This window comes from Engraulis encrasicolus, chromosome 22 (assembly GCF_034702125.1).
Source record: "Engraulis encrasicolus isolate BLACKSEA-1 chromosome 22, IST_EnEncr_1.0, whole genome shotgun sequence".
Classification (NCBI taxonomy): Eukaryota; Metazoa; Chordata; class Actinopteri; order Clupeiformes; family Engraulidae; genus Engraulis; species Engraulis encrasicolus.
Window position 1 is genome coordinate 50,046,661 of NC_085878.1, and position 17,283 is coordinate 50,063,943.

General features: G+C 44.4%; 1 protein-coding gene across 1 annotated transcript in view; it reads right to left on the minus strand.

Moving 5' to 3' along the window:
- The window catches only part of si:dkey-237h12.3 (teneurin-3), a 215,683-nt gene that overhangs the window by 21,985 nt on the left and 176,415 nt on the right, over positions 1-17,283 (minus strand). Inside the window, exons 21-23 of the mRNA XM_063188595.1 lie at positions 8,225-8,474; positions 4,872-4,892; positions 2,141-2,373 (exon numbers count right to left, since the gene is read on the minus strand). Of these exons, the coding sequence (XP_063044665.1) occupies positions 2,141-2,373; positions 4,872-4,892; positions 8,225-8,474 (504 nt within the window). The remainder of the gene's footprint in view (positions 1-2,140; positions 2,374-4,871; positions 4,893-8,224; positions 8,475-17,283) is intronic.

Genomic DNA, 17,283 nt, shown 5'->3' on the forward strand with positions numbered 1-17,283 from the left:
ACTGTGTGTATGTGTGTATATTTTAGTGAGCGTAGTCTCATGACGATGCACTGAACTCGCAGCCATGTGGATATCTGGGGCAGCAGTCTATTTGTTACAGCTTTGCCCAGCGCCACAGCAGACAGGCTTCAGTGGTCTGAGACGAGCCTCGTGCGTCATCAATCTGTCGTCTGGAAGAAAGTTGCCATGTGGACGCAGGGGAGATCAACACCAGGCCTTTTAAAAAAAAAATACTGAAACCATCCCGATCCAGGCAGGAGAACTTTATCTCAAACCACTGGGTCATAAAAGTGTCCCACGCAAGGATGGAGAGTAAAGAAAACCCTGAGGTGATGACAGGATTCATTTTTCAAATCGAAAAAAAAGAAAAAAGCCACAGCAAATCATTAGCCTGTGGCGTCCCAGGTAGACAGCCAGGCTGCATGTCAGCCCTCCATCAGCATTATCGCCACAACTCGAGAGGACGGTGTTTGTCAAGAACAGCTGCTTCGTCGAGATGGGCTTGCAATAGGCTGTCACCACATCACAAACCCAAAACCCTAAACTCCTAGATGCACCACTGTAATGCGTTGCAAGGCTCCACTTGACGGGTAGCTCACGTCGACAACCTATAAGGACACCGAGTTATCGCGGCAACCCATAGGAAACCCATGAGGCGGCTGAGTGAGGACACTGAGAGACCTGTCATTGGAGTTGACACGTGCAGCACGGAGCTTTAGGGGAAGCAGGCTCTGGCAAAGCCCCCCGGCTCAGCTCTCAGTCCCGGGCTACGCCTAACGTCTCCTCCTCTGAGGCCTAAATGCTGAAACACTGTCAAATTGGCTCTGCCAAGATGACAGCATTGCTCAAGACGCAGCGAGACAGAGAGAGAGAGAGAGAGAGAGAGAGAGAGAGAGAGACAGACAGACAGACAGACAGACAGATCCCCCCTCCTCAGTCTCTGTCTTTCTTTCTCCATTTCCTGCTGCACCATCATTTCCTTTCCAAAAGCAGTGTGTGTCTTATCAACTGCCAGACGTTATTCCATTTCATGTAATATATGCGATGCATCCTGAACTCCTACTGAACCCCTGATTTTGCCAAGCGCTGCCGCAGGAGGAACATGTGCAGGTGTATATGGATGAGAGAGAGAGAGAGAGAGAAAGTTTAGGGGGTGTTGGCTGGCTGTTCCCCCCACCTTTGGGTCCTGGGAAAGAAGCCTTTTTGTGGATGGTGGCCCTCCATCTCCACACTGGGCCTCATTAAAGAGAAGACAGTGCTCTCCTGTCCCCACCACCTCCATGTTTGCATTTGGGTGTTTGAGTGTGTGTGTGTGGGCGTGTGTGTGTGTGTGTGTCTGTATGTCCGTGTGTGCATGTATATTCAGGTACTGTGTGTGTGTGTGTGTGTGTGTGTGTGTGTGTGTGTGTGTGTGTGTGTGTGTGTGTGTGTGTGTGTGTGTGTGTGTGTGTTTTGTGTGTGTGTGTGTGTGTGTGTGTGTGTGTGTGTCTGTGTCTGTGTGTCTGTGTGCGTGCACGCTCGCCTGCATATTGTGTGCACAATCACTCTTTGCTCCTCCCTCTCTTCCAACAGCATAGAGTAACCAACATGTCACTCTACTATCACTCCCTCTCTCTCACACCATCATCTACACAGCTACACAGCTATCTTCACCTCTTTCTAGAGCTCTTATCTCATTGTATCTTTCCACTGTCTTTTCCACTGATCCCAATGACTTGGTTGGCTATTAGTAGTACTCTGCCCCAGGGCTTGACATTAACTTTTTCACTTGCCGGCCACTGTGGCTAGTGGTTTTCCCGAGTCACTAGCCATCCAGCTATTCTACTAGCCACAAATTGTATTTTTTATTTTATTTTTTATCATGATGCTGTACATCTAACCTCAGAAGATGGGGTGCTTTAAGTAAGAATATGATTGCAAGTGTTTCTACCAAGGAATAAAACAAACAAAATGAAACAAATAGGAAGTGCGTACCGGTAACTGACCTTGTTCTTGATACACTATTCTGATATGTCATACCATAGAATAAGCTACCTGCCAAATTGGCTAGTGACCCTGAAATTGTTACCAGCCACAGCCAAGTTTTACCAGCATTTGGCCGGTTTGCCGGTGTCAGTGTCAAGCCCTGCTCTCCCCCCACCTTTGGGTCCTGCGAGAGAGGCCTCGGTGGCTGGCCCTCCATCCCCACACTGGGCCTCGTCGAAGGGCAGACAGTGCTCTCCCGTCCCCACCACCACCTCCACATTCTGCTGGGGCTCTACGGTTCCCCCCAGTGCCCGCGGCCTGTAGATGCGCCGTGAGTTGGTGTCCGAGACGTACAGCTGCCCCGTCACCGGGTCCGTGGCCAGGTAGTAGCGGTGGGCAGGGTTGTTACTGGGTAGAGGGGAAAAAAAGACAAGTAGAAGAGATGAGAACTGTACGGGGAGAGAGAGAGAGAGAGAGAGAGAGAGAGAGAGAGAGAGAGAGAGAGAGAGAGAGAGAGAGAGAGAGAGAGAGAGACAGACAGACAGACAGACAGAGAGAGAGACAGAGAGAGAGAGACAGAGACAGAAACAGAAACAGAAACAGAAACAGACACAGAGACAGACACAGAGAGCGAGTCAGGAGGTTATGGAGAGGGAGATTGAGAGGTGACAGAAAAGACACAAAATAATACAGAGCTGGAGAGAGAATGCAAGCACATTGGAAATGGATGGACAGATTGACTTGGACGGTCAGAGAGACAGCCAAGAATGCAGACACAGACACGGAAAGAACACAAGACACAGACGGACAGACAGAGAGAGATGACAGCGGAGAGACCGACAGATGACAGTGACACGCAAGATGTACTGAGCTGAGTTGGCAACTCACTGAGGAGAGAGAGAGAGAGAGAGAGAAAGAGAGAGAGAGAGAGAGAGAGAGAGAGAGAGAGAGAGAGAGAGAGAGAGAGAGAGAGAGAGGGCAGTTGGAGAAGGAGAGATGGAGACAGAAAGAACAGAAAGGAGGAGCTGTCCACTGTGGAAGTTTGCAGGGGGACAGATGTTTTGGTTGCCCCAATGAGAACAGCCTGATACAGCAAGCAACCAAAATGGCATGTGAAAAACAAAGCTGATAAATGGAATATTCATGATGATTATCAAATCCTCAATGTACAGTATGTATACACTCTGTGTGTATGTGTGAATGTACATGTTTTTGTATGTGAGAAATGAGGGTACATGTGGTACAACGTTATACATTTCGCTACAAAAACTCTCCTTTCAACAGATAATACCATGTTGAACCTTACCCCGCGAACACATCAGAAGAGACCAAAGCTACAAAGAGTCGCTGGACTGTCTTCATAGCAGGAGCCACATGAGCTATAAAAGCGGCCGTTAAAAACAGAATGCAAGCATTCCAAATGTCCAATTGGCTGTGGTGGCTGTTGCCGAACTGCATCTATGAGTGTGTTTACATGCCATTTCGTATCCTGAATATGATTGTGATATTAAGTAGCCCGAATTTGCATTTGAACCTATAAACACCTTTTCCCGACTTCAGTATCCTGCATAAGCCCTTATTCAGGACTTTGAGAAATCGGGATATGCTAGGTGGAATATTCATACACACATTGAGGATTCTATTACGGCCAAGAATTACTTACTTACTGGGATATAACGCTCTGTGCTCATATAAACACCTTATCCCGAATGTGATCATAGCCGGGATATGCCTCACATTCGGGATACTGAACTGCATATAAAGGCACACATTGTTTATTTGCACAACATTTGTTGGAGTTCAACCACAAACTGTCCCTCAAATTGCCTCTTGTCGCCCACATTGCTTTTGTCTCCTCTGTCGCCAGCGACTTGAAAAAAATGTCAATTACTTCCATCACTGGTGTCGCTCTAGTCGCTTTTGGTGTTTGTGCCATTAGAATATACCTATCTGAAAGGGCACTATTGTACATTGTTCAGCAAAAGGGAACTTCCCCAGTCCTTTCCCTGTACTCTCTCATGTTGTTGCACCGCTTCCCACCAACGCATTATCTTTTCTTCTGCATGTTGTGTAATCCTCCACACAGTATATTTTCTTCCATTCCTTTCTATTCCTTTCCCTCTCTCTAGTAGGTGTACAGCAGCCTGACATGCTGCAGTTATATTTATATTTGTATGTGTGTCTGTTTGAGAGAGAGAGAGAGAGAGAGAGAGAGAGAGAGAGAGAGAGAGAGAGAGAGAGAGAGAGAGAGAGAGAGAGAGAGAGAGAGAGAGAGAAATGCAGAGCTAACACTTGCCTCCTTTTGACTAACCACTTGGGCAGAAACAGATGGCTAGAGATGGCAACAGAGAAGGGAGAGAGAGAGAGAGAGAGAGAGAGAGAGAGAGAGAGAGAGAGAGAGAGAGAGAGAGAGAGAGAGAGAGAGGGACAGAGAGAGAGAGAGAGAAGATACAAGAGAAGGGGAGAGTTTGCAGGGGAAGGGAAAGCAAGGGGAAATAGATGTGCGTGGGAAAAGACATCACTCTCTTAGGAAATTGATGTCTCTACCTTTTTATGATTTCGTTCTACCGTGAGCCTTCACAATAAATAATTGATTAGCTATGTTACGCCAGACTCTACCAGACGTCACTGAGCCAGAACACAATGCGTTGGCCTTTGCAGACGATTGTGGACCCGACAGCACACGGAAAAAAGCATAATGTGGAGGAACAAGTAGTGACTTCACAATTGGAGTGTAAAGTATGTGCTTTTCATCCGTTCTTCCCGTCTCGATGCCCTTGCTTCCTCGGCAAGGGTCAAGGCTACAGAGGCCCTGCTGCATCAGGGCTACAGAAGCCATTAACGCTCCTAACACATGTGTACATGGGAGGAGGGAGACAGGACAGCTTCAAGGTAGAATCACTTACCTGTGCCTGAAGTCTTTATTCCTGGGAGCGGTGCAGTCCAGGCGGAACAGGAGAGAAGAGAGAGGGACAGAGAGAGAGAGAGAGAGAGACAGACAGACAGACAGACAGACAATAAAAGAATGGGGAAGGAGAAGAACAAAGGGGTGGAGAAAGAGGCAGAGGGAGTGATGTACAGAGAGGGACAGGGAGGGAAAAGAGGAAAGACAAGGACATGGGGGACAAAAGTTGTGAAAGAGTTGTACAATGGGTGTTCACCTTGGTAGGATTATTTTTGTCTCTTTGTATCCACGGAATAACATTTATTTGAGGCACGTTGCCCCTGCATTGAACAGCAAGCTACTCTCTCCCATTCTCACCAAGGCACACCAGACATTTATAAATCAAAGGTTCCTCCTCTGGCATTGTAATGGATTATTGATCAGACAGGCACTAATGAAAGAAGATAAATATTATCTGGGAGAAATTATTAGTGTGCTAGGCAACACAGACACCAAAGTATTAGACAATACACTAATTTCATTGTTTTGTCTGTTCTAGATTCATTCATTCATTCATTCATTCATTCATTCATTCATTCATTCATTCATTCATTCATTCATTCATTCATTCATTCATTCATTCATTCATTCATTCTTTGTTCCATGTCACTGTTACTCTTCCAAAATTATTCAATGTCTTATTACATGCTGTATCTCATGCTCTTTTCAGTTCTGTATCTCTTAACCTATAATGCTCACACAATAATTTCCATCCCGACTTTCTTTTATATTCGTCTTTTATTAACTGCATCTCTTGATCACTTGCCATCCTATCTACCACTGCCTCCTCCCTACTGATCCCCTCTATTGTGCTATGGAATAGCAAAGACACCTGCCTGCTATAGAGACTGAAATTACTAGCAAGCAACGTTTTACCAGAATTTGACTAGTTAGCAGGTGATAATGTGAATCCCTGCTCCTCTCCCTTCTTAATGTGAGGTCATCTTGTTGATATTGAGAGGCATGCCTGTGCCTGTTCTTGTCTGGACAGCCTGCCTCTCATCTCTCTTATCTTTCATTCTGCACTGCTTTTATACTGAACTCACGGTTTATTATTGTATTGAGGCTTACGAAATGCTTTCCTCTTATCATCTCACTGTGGTGGAATTGCTGCATGAGCTGGTAAGCATTTTGCAGCCATGGAATACAAATCACCTATTGTTATATTCAAACCTGTTTACATATTTATGCAAAGGCCACTGAGGTACCACTGCCTTTGCTTTTTTTCTTTACTGGGCTTTCTGCCTCAACTACTTTCTTGGTTTGAAACCGTGAATCAAAAACAATTATGGCATAAGCTAACAAGTAGTGCCAAAAAGAGAGAGATGCTAAAGATAACATGATGCTAAGATGCTTTTAAAATCAAAAGATGTCAATGAAAAAAACGATGAGGAAATTTTATTTATTTTGTCCCTGACAGAGGAGACGCCCAGAGAAAGCCGTCAAGAACAGATTGAGAAACATGTCTTCAACAGGCACATTTCTTGTATGAGATCAAGTTATGAAACATAGGCTACTGTAAAAAAACATGTACAACTATGATATGTGATATGGATCCCCCTGGGTCTGAAATAAAGAAAGAATTGAATTGAATTTACTACTAGCCTACATACAGTAGTACTATTAAAATATAGGCTATGTAGAAAAATATGGAATGCCAATTGATATAAATGACAAAGGGAATGGGAATTGGACCAGTCTACCACCATGTAAGACACATTATAAGCCTACCGTTCTCATTTGCTCTCTTTGCTCCTTTCTTACTTCATTGGAATATCTTTCCAATAGAAAAGAATAGCACCACGCTATGCTAGGTGGGTCTCTTTGACTGAGAATGAAAACCCATTTCAAGGTGACCTAAAGGTGATTCACTCATGATTCATACAGCAATGTAAAAGCCTCTCTGAATAGCCTAATTCAGGGTTTCCCAAAGTGGGGTGCGTGCACCCCTGTGGGTGCGCGGCTTGCCATAAGGGGGTGCATGAGCTGAATGCAATGACTGATATGTGTGTTTTCATACAGAATTCCTGAACATTATGTAGTTTTTAATTTTTTGGTGAAGAATTGTATGCTTGAAGGGTCCATCTGAAGTGTAATTTATAACTCCTAGACTTGTAATAATGGCAGAAATAACGTCAGGGCTATTGGAAATGAGGATTGCCCAAAATGTGCGGCTGTGCAACATTCGCTTAGGGGGTGCGCGAACGATATTGAACTGTACAAGGGGGTGCACAGGTGGAAAAGTTTGGGAACCGCTGGCCTAATTCAATTGGCAGCAAAGAAGCTGCAGGTAGAGGGACGGTAAAAGGGCAAGGCTAGGATGAAACTGGTGTTGAGAGGGCTGGTGCAGTACATCTGGTACATCTTCGTGTGCCATAGCTCAGGGAAAATCAAACACTTTTTGCAGCAGTGGTTGACTTTAAAGTTAGCATGTTGTCAAATTACAAATTTATCACAATCCGCCAGTTAGCATACATCACAGTAGGGCAATTTTATCTATTGTCCAACTGTGTGTTTAGCCTGATAAGTTCCCCGCGTATGTGACGGAGTGACCATTACTAGGGCTGTGGGTTCCAACTGCCATGCTAATGAGCCTGGCTCTTTGGACTGGCGGTCAGAGGCCCAGTTTGGTACTCCAGTAGGTCCAGCTACTGCCCTACCCTATAAAAAGAGTCAGAAGTGGGATGGCTGCCATGAGGTGCACCCAGACCCGGCGAGGTTACTCTACTCCCCTTTGTTACAAGGCAATTATTTTCTCTTGCCTCCTGTCAGATTGTCTGTTGCTATTGCCTGCTTTGTGTTGTTTTCACTTGGATTCTGTTGCTTGTTTCTGATGCATGTGTCTGCCTCTGGTTGTCTCTACATGCTGTGTCCTGTCTTTGCTCCCTGTTTATTCAGTCCCTTTGATGTCTTTCTTACTTCATTTTGTCCTGTTTTGTCCCAAAATCCAACAACTACACCGATTCTTATGTAACAAAAACAAATATAAAATTCTATTGTTGTTGTTGTGCGCCCATAGTCAGAGAAGAAGCCTTAAGGTTTTGTTGCCTGTCCCCACAGCAGTTGCATTTGGAACCAAAGTGCTAACCAGGGAGCTGACACCAGGTTTTGTACTTTACCACGTCACATGTTACCCTGATTAACCTGCTGATGTCTCCACATTGTCATCATAGTTTGCAGAGAGAAAAAAACTTTTCGGGTTCATGAACACCCTGCTAGTGTTTTCAGAGCTGCATATGCAACACCAGCAACAATAATGTGGGCCTACACTATTGTCCGTGGCGTTGGTGTTGCGTACCGCAGGTGTGGTCTAACCTGAGCTCCATGATGCTGCTGACGTTTCTGGAGGGGTATATGCGGCGGATGTAGTTGAAGTCTCCGACGTACAGGCTGCCGTCCAGGCCCCAGGCCAGAGCCACGGGGGCCAGCAGCTTGTTGCCCTCCGCCTGTCCGTTGCAGCTGGGGCAGGAGATGCTGCGGCGCCGCCCGTTACCCATCACCGTGGAGATGACTGGGGGCAGCAGAGAGAGCAACCTCTGCTCACCGCTGCCTTTGTACAGGATACCTGTGGACCGAGGAAACAATGCTAACTTAACATACAGATGTTGTAAAATGGGATGAAAGAACAGCAAACGCTGCCCACCAACAAGTACACATGAAGAGCTCTTTTCCAAAATGAGATATATCCATTTTATAGAATGTTGGGAAATTGACATTTTTGTATTGGGCATTCCATTGAATTGCATTACAAAATGCATTTTACAGAGGTTTAAAAAGCATGTTCTCAAAACATTTGAATGGCAAGAATTCACACATAGATGATAGGACTACTTATCAGTCAATTCCAATAATAAAATGCGAAAAGTCAAAAATGGTGGATACCGCGTTTTGGAAAAGAGCTCTTCACATACAGCGGCGTACCTGTGCATGGGTGTGGGAAACCTGCAGTTGTTTTCATTACCTAACCCCCTGGAGGGGGTTGGGCCAGATAATGCATGACCTTGTCTGTCTTTTTGTCTTTGTGCCTTTGCCCACTGTGTGAAAGCCCACCTGAGAAACTTCCATTGTCAATGTGACACAGCACTTCACAGCACACAGTGCTGAAATCGAATTGATGCCTCACCCGTGTGAGGGGGCAGCCCCAAACAGTGCCTGAACAGAGCAATGCGGCAGGACGGTATGCTCAGGGTACCTCAGTCATGGAGGAGGATGGTTAATTACACCCACCAACCTGGCCGATGAGGAGTCGAACCAGCAACCTCCAAGTCTGATGCCCTAACCGCTGTGTGTGTGGGACGTCTGCAGGGGGCACCAAACACACATCAACATCAAATGCATCTAGTGTTGGCCAGGGGGAAAGTTTCCTATCTCTGAACTTGTTTCCTTTAATTTGATTGTTTATGAATGGAACTAGTGCACATTGTTCATATTAAAGTTGCTTTTTTGCTTTGGACCAGAATAGCAAAGTGCAGTCTTACCATGCAGTCATACTAATTTAATTATAGTGTATAGAGAGTCTAGACTGCTGATCCGAGTGTAACAGAGGCTAACTAGCACAGAGTTGGCGTGGAACATTGGTAAACCTCCCTCCGATAGCCTCATACAGTCTCGTGCCGTTGGGCCGAGAGACTAGTCTCTTGGCCCAGCGGTATCTTACTGTGTCTCCCATTGCCGGACCGATGTAGTTGACGAGATCGCACGTTTGATCCCCGAGGGGGGTGAACAGGTGCAAGATGAGCTCCGTCACACGAGTAACGATTTCAGGAAGGTTTACTATTGTTCGCTCCCTCATCTTTGTCCCTCCCCCATTTGCTGATTGGTCCGTTGACTTGCAACACGAATAGTCTCCTCCCACAAGGCCCCGACCCAGACGTAACATGGAGGGAAATGTACAGATGTCAAGACCAGGCTACCATACTATACGTGTACTGTATATAATACAATATACTGTATCAAGAACCAAACCCAGTCTTGGTATACAGTATATAGCTCTATGCACAATGGAGATTGTACACATTACAGGGTGGAGTGTCGGGATGCAGGGAAAGAGAGAAAATTAGACTACATTATATATAACATTACATTGCAGTTGGCAGCCACTTTTTATCCAAAGCGACTTACAATCAAGGAAATAATCACCGCCTACACTTGTACCAAGTGCACAGCAAATATACAGAACAATAAGTGCAGGTGCCAAGAAGGGATAGTTTTTTTTAAAGTACATTAGCTCAGGGTGAAGTACAGTACACACACATACGCAACATGCCAGAACGGTAATCCCCAACCTTTTCTTGGTCTGAGGGCTACCAAGGGCTATACCTGAAGGCTACTGAGGGCTACCCGAGGGCTACTTGTTTGTTCTAAATCCTCTACCGATGTCTTTACATCATTCTCAAATCACACTATGATTGAATGATAATCTGCGTATAGGTTATAAAGAAATATTCTTTATAGGTAATAAAGAAATAATCTTATATAAAGAAAAACATTAACTGTGAAAATCTTGTCCAAGTCAATATTTTTTTATATCCTTGGCGGGCACCTCAGAAGCTCCTGGAGGGCTACCTGGTGTCTACCCCGGTACTGAAGCTGCGAAAGCACTAGTGTAGTAAAAAGTCACGATAGAGAAGAGTCTTTACTTGCTTCTTGAAGGTTGCAAGTAAAGACTCTTTCGTGATTATTTACTGCACTCGTGCTTGAGATGGACAAAGTGCTTGAGAAGGAGAAAGAAATGGAGTTTCTGGGAGAGACAGAAAGAAGAGGAGCTAAGTTTGTTGAGAAGCGGACGAGAGGTCAGGAGGGGTAGGGTGGAAAAGCGATCAAAAGAAATGTTAGAGGAGGAGGATGTGAGGAGAGGCAGGAAGGTGGGAAGAGGTGATGTGGAGAAAATGGAGGAGATGATAGTGAGGCTGAGGCGAGAGGAGGAGAGGAGGAGGAGAAAGAAATGTGCAGAGAGGAGAGGAGGAGAGAAGTGATGTAAGGGGAGGGAAGTGGAGAGGAAAAGGGAGGGGGGTGAGACAAGGGTAGAGGAGGTAGGAAAGGGAGGGGTGAGAAGAGTTGATTTGAGGGGAATGGAGTGGATACAGCTGAACAGAATTGTCCGAGTTGTTTTGCCAACATCTTAGCACAGCATGTCCCAATTTCAGAGACCATCCGCAGCAGAAGAAGCTCTCTTCACTGAATGACTTTCTCTTTCTCTGTCTCGCGCTTTCTCTCTCTCTCTCATTCCCTCTTCACAGGATGACTCTCTCTCTCTCTCTCTCTCTCTCTCTCTCTCTCTCTCTCTCTCTCTCTCTCTCTCTCTCTCTCTCTCTCTCTCTCTCTCTCTCTCTCTCATCACACGATGACTCTTTCTCTCTCTGTCTCTCTCTCTCATTGCACCTGGGGGAGAACAGCACACTTGCCTTACAGCATAATCAATGACGAGGATCAGGAATGCCTTTACATTGAAAACATCGAAGCAAATAAGATTAAAGCGGATTAAACATTTAAGCACTGAATATTAAGATGAGTTTAAAGGCTTCAGCCACATCAAAGGCTTTGGACTGTGGGTTACCTGTGGATTGCTAGGGCTCACGCTAGACAATGCTTTGATCATTTTCTCACTCACTCTCACATTTGACTCATTTCTTCAAAGAAAGAGGGAAGCCAAAGAGCAACTTCAAAGGGTCGAGCCGAGCCAACACAAATGAATTATTCATATCCAGCAACATGCTAGAATGCCGCTGCCTGCTTTGCTCTGCCCTATTAATCACTTCAATGGCTCTGCTGCAAGCCCTTCTGTGATTGGCTGGGTATCAGCCACGTCCATTCTAATTGGCTTAGGACGCGTGTCTGCTCATGGAATGTGCAAATGTGATTGGCTGAGCCATGGTTGCTGGGTTTGTTTCATAGCCTTTGAGAATGTTGATGCTCCTCCTCTAGATGACGGCTACACAGTGTGTTTCCAGTGTTGATTTAACACGTATAGTAGAATTCAATACTTATAGAGTATGTCCTACTCTAACGGTTGAATTAACACTGCAAAAATTACCGTGCACCATCTTACTCCACTACACACCTGACATGGGCTGCCATTTGTCTTGCTAGCGCTTAAATGAGCAGAAACTTACCAGCACCCTTCCACTTTAAACAGCTCCTGTGTGTGTGTGTGTGTGTGTGTGTCCGTACTTGTGTTTGCATGTATGCTGTGTTAAAATGTTTATTGTGCTGTTTTCTCTGTCCGTGTCTCACTAACTCTCTCTCTCTCTCTCTCTCTCTCTCTCTCTCTCTCTCTCTCTCTCTCTATGTGTATGTGTATGTGTGTGTGTGTGTGTGTGTGTGTGTGTGTGTGTGTGTGTGTGTGTGTGTGTGTGTGTGTGTGTGTGTGTGTGTGTGTGTATGAGTGTGCGCGCGTGTGCGTGTGTGCCTGTGTCCTCACTGACCTCACTTTCTACGAATAATGGGACCAATACTAGACTTTTTTAATAAACCCAAAACATCAAGTAGTTGGAAAGTTCAACTGGCCGAGATTAGTACATCTATGTACCATAAGTGTCCATGTCAATAGGCCTATATCTCCTCCAGTTGCTAAATGTCATTGAAACAGCTTTACAAGCGTTGCTTGATTCCTCCACCCTCCCGCGGTTCCTTCTTTTGTTTTGAGGGGTGAGGCAGATGGGATTGTCTTGTCTGGGATGTCTTCATTTTCTTCCTATTCCACAAGCACAGTATACAGCTGTTCTCAGTGGAGCACCTCCTACTGTGCAATTTTCACAATGCTGTGAAATGCAGAGCAGTGGGTTTTCACACATAGTCTGTCACATTTGTTCTGAAAAAACTGTCTGATTCGGGGGACACTTGAAATCCTGATTCTGGAAACTGAATTGACTGGGTGTTGGCCAGCTGACCCTTGTGGTAGTGAAATGCCTAACTATTTCACGCCTAACTATTTGCCTCCAACTGAGTCCCTGTATCCCCATAACACAAGCCGTTCCACCAGTGAGACATTGTAATAGTCATTGAAAAGTTACGAACTATGTACTACACTACTATGACATAACACAGGGCCTTTAGTAATGCACTACGACATGGTCATTGCAGTTCTGGTAACAACTGTATAACTACGACGTGTCTTAAAGGAACAGAACAACGTACTTTAACAATGAAATATGTTCTTAGAAGTGAGACGAGATGACACGTACCTCTCTGAGCACTGTGCGACCTCCCAGTCAGTCAGACGTGCTGTCACTCCAGTTAGCATTTGTAGCTACTCAGCATGGTCAATGCTAAGTTTCGGGGCTGTAGTTACTGAATATGCAACCAAAATCTTCCACGTTTTTCCTGTTAATGTATGTTTATATATCCATTGACATGAAACAAAGTTTGGTTGTGCAAATTCAAACGTGGCTTTATGCTGTGGAAAGTCTGCACCATAAAGGCAGGCGTAGTAACACCTTCTGCGTGCCTCAACAGTGCATTGATACCTTCACTTCTGATTTTTTTTCTCCCCCGGCCCCACTTCAAATACGTCAATACAATTGGGGAGAAAAAAAAAGAGAAGTGAAGGTATCAATAGGCTGTCGAAGCGCGCAGGTGTTACTACGCCTGTCTTTATACTTTCCACAGCATAGAAAAAGCTACGTTTCAATTTGCGTAACCGAACTTTGTTTCATGTCAATGATCATACAACCTATGTAAACAGGAAAACCGTGTAAGACTTTCGTCGCATATAGCTACAGCCCCGAATCTTACTGTCGGCCATGCTGAGTAGCTACAAAATGCTAACAGGAGTGACAGCGCGTCTCACTGACTGGGATGTTGCACAAAGGAATGTACCATTTCATCTCACTTATGAGAAGAACATATTTCATTGTTAAAGTGCGGTGGTCTGTTCCTTTAACGGTTAGGAAGCAGGCTTGATTGTAGAGTTCTGCAGGGTGAGTGCTACTCTCGCTACGTCTCCTATCTCCTCTTACAATCTCCCATCAGGCCAGAAGAACAGGGCTGGAGTTTGGCTCTTATAGTTGAATGTAACCTTTATATCAAAGCAATCAGGACATGCATGTCAGCTTTCTCTTATTCCTCTCACTTTCAGGTACAGACTCTGATCACATCACATAGATAGCACCACCCAGTCCAGATAAAGTCCAGTCAGCATGTAGGTCTATAGTATGTGTTCATCTCTTTGACATTATCTGGCCCTCATGGAGGGGGTTGATATTGCAATGAACTTGTGTGTCTGTTTGCTTGCCTGTGGTGTCTGCCAAAAAACACAAAATCACATGCATTTAGGAGGCAAAGTTACCATCTACCGTAAGATTACTCTCGTTTTCTCTGTCATGACCATAGGATCCAGCAGCTCCCTTGTGATTACACACCAGCTAATTATGCTTACAGGTGCCAGATCACAGGCATACTGTTCTTTGTTGGTTACTGTCACAGCTGTCACGCTAATGCTTTCAAGAAAGCTGACTATCAAGATGACTGACTTGTTAGTGTAATAATTTTTGAATAGGTGGACGAATTTGCAGCGTATCTTGTGTGCTAACAGTCTATAATAGGTAGGCTATAGCAAATGAACAGATAAAGTTTTCAAGGCCAACGTTTTCAAGATGGCAAACTTTTCAAGAGGCCACATAAGCACCGGAATCAGCTTTGATGCCGATTTTTCGTTTTTGTTTAGCTAAGTCTTGTGTGCAGCTGTTGTTGTCAATGAAGCCAATGATGCAACTAGCAACTAGCTAGACACAAGGCAAGCAGCCAGAGACAAGGCTTCTTTACATATGGGAGATTCTTCAGATTTGAAAGGCTTGATTCCATAATGCAAGAGTTTAACTGTGCAGAAATGCTGGGAACGTCGACTTGCTTAGAGACATTTTTAATCTTTTTTCATCCACATATATGGCATGGCAATCTAACACAGGATTGCAGACAAAAGCTACTGATGTCTTTGGTATGAGTACTTTTAGAGTGGGGAAGGGTGGGGATGTGGTGGAGGCGAGGTGCAAGACAGAGACAGAACAAAAAGTGTGAATGCAGAAGACAGAACAGAGAGACTCAGTTCACAGGCAGAGCAAGAAACAACGGGAGTGAGAACGACAAGTCAGGGTTAGAAAGAAAAAGCTGAGAAATAGATCTGAAGAGAGGCATAAAAAGACAAAATAAAGTAGAAACAAACTGATAGATAAAAGAATAAAAGACTGACATGGAGGGAGACAGATGATGGGTGATGGGATGATGTTGGGATGATTGTTAAAGAATTGAGAGAACATACAAGAGGGGGGGAGGGAGAGGGAGAGAGAGGGGGAGAGAGATATAGCAAAAGCATGAGAGATCAAGCAAGTACAAGAGAGACTGTATGAGTAAAATTGTCTACAGTGCATGAGTGTATCCATACACAGAGGTCTACTTATAGTATATAGGCCTACAAGGTTTTGCGGTCATTATTGTGCATGCAGTAACACATGCCTCCAAATGAGGAGAATCTCGGCTTTGAGAATGCTTTTTCAGGGGGAGCTTCTTCTCTCCTCTCCTTTCGTAGCCCCCCACTGAGAATTACTGCTTTTATAGGACTGTTGAACGTACCCTCTTACATAGACAAGAAAGGTGTGTGTGTGTGTGTGTGTGTGTGTGTGTGTGTGTGTGTGTGTGTGTGTGTGTGTGTGTGTGTGTGTGTGTGTGTGTGTGTGTGTGTGTGTGTGTGTGTGTGTGTGTGTGTGTGTGTGTGTTTGTGTGCGCATGTGCGCATGGTCGTGTGTGTATGTATGTGTGTGTGTGTGTGTGTGTGTGTGTGTGTGTGTGTTTGTGTGTGTGTGTGTGTGTTTGTGTGTGTGTGTGTGTGTGTGTGTGTCTGTGTGTGTGTGTGTGTGTGTGTGTGTGTGTGTGTGTGTGTGTGTGTGTGTGTGCGCGCATGTGCTTGTGTGTGTGTGTGCATAAATGTGCATGGGCAAATAAAGTTTTACCAGGTAAAGCACCTGTCTACAATACTGCTATCAAAGGTGGAGATTTGCCACACATATCTACATAACTTCAGGTCTTCTTCACTGTGTGCGCGGGTGGGATGGGGGATGTTATGAAATGTTTGAACACTAAGCCGAGCACTCAAACTCTCAAAGGCGGAGGGAAAATTTTGGCAGACATTTTTCTTTTTGTCTCCTCAGTTGTGTGTATGTATTAGGGGTGGTACGGTTCACAAATGTCACGGTTCGGTCCATATCACGGTTTCAAGGTCACGGTTTTCGGTTTTGTACGGTTCTGTTTTTTTTTTTTTTTTAATGAAATGTATTATATAAAAATTAGAATGAAAATGTAAGCTTATCATGGGTATGTTGAATTTGACTTCATTTAACCCAACTGAAAGAGGAAAGATATCTATGATTTTAACATGCTTCCATTTATTTCACAAAAAGGGAGAACTAAGTCCTAACTTTTAAGTTGACAAATATTCAAATATTACATGCTATAACACATTTGACGTGTAAAAATAAAACAGCTACACTCCTGTAGGCAATGGGACCATTAGGTCAGTGCAGTATGACTATTTTGGTTAATGACACACTGAGAACGAATTGGACTTTTATTTTGATACCGCTTTCTGCGAGTTTTCCGCTTATGAATCGCTTCCTATAATGAAACTGCCGGCCGTGAGAAGCATAGAAGTAAAATCAGAAGTCAAATTCAATTTTAAGTGAACAACTGATAGGGTTATGTTATGTTAAAATGTGAAAGTTAAGGTAACAAATAATTTTAAAAGATCGTTTTTTTAGAAGTGTATGCACAAGAATGTTTCACAAAACTCCTGTGAAGCTGAGCCTTTTAAAACAGTCAAATTTTATTTTTTGTTATAGTGTTAAACATCAATGTTAACTAGGCAACAGCACAAAGTCCCCTTCCGTCCATCAGAGTCTAACTGGCTGCCTACAGTTGATTGCAGTTAAGGACAGCGCAGTGAATCTGATGGATATGTTCAATTATCTCGCATTTTGCCGTCCGGAATCCCCATTCAATGCCACGTGGATATAGCCTACACTAGGCTACTGTAACGTAAGTCATAGTCTACTTTGTTCTGCTAATCTGTCATTGTTTGTAAATTCATGTTCATTTAATTTAAAATGGTCAGCATAAAGGCTGGGAACAGTCACTTGCGCTAACGTGGAGAGAGAGGGGGGAGACGGTGACGCTGCTGACCGACCTGCACTTGCTTGTAGGCTACTGTAGCCTAGTCAGCTGGCGCATGCTGTTACATGCATTTCAGTTGGCTGATAGAAATCAGTCTTTCCACACTCAATATCCTACGTAGTCTTTGTGTTTTATGCTTGTAAAAGTAGTAGGATTTTATCAATAGCGTCGTCCGCCGGTGGTCACTCTATTTTTTTATTTTTTTTTTTGAAACC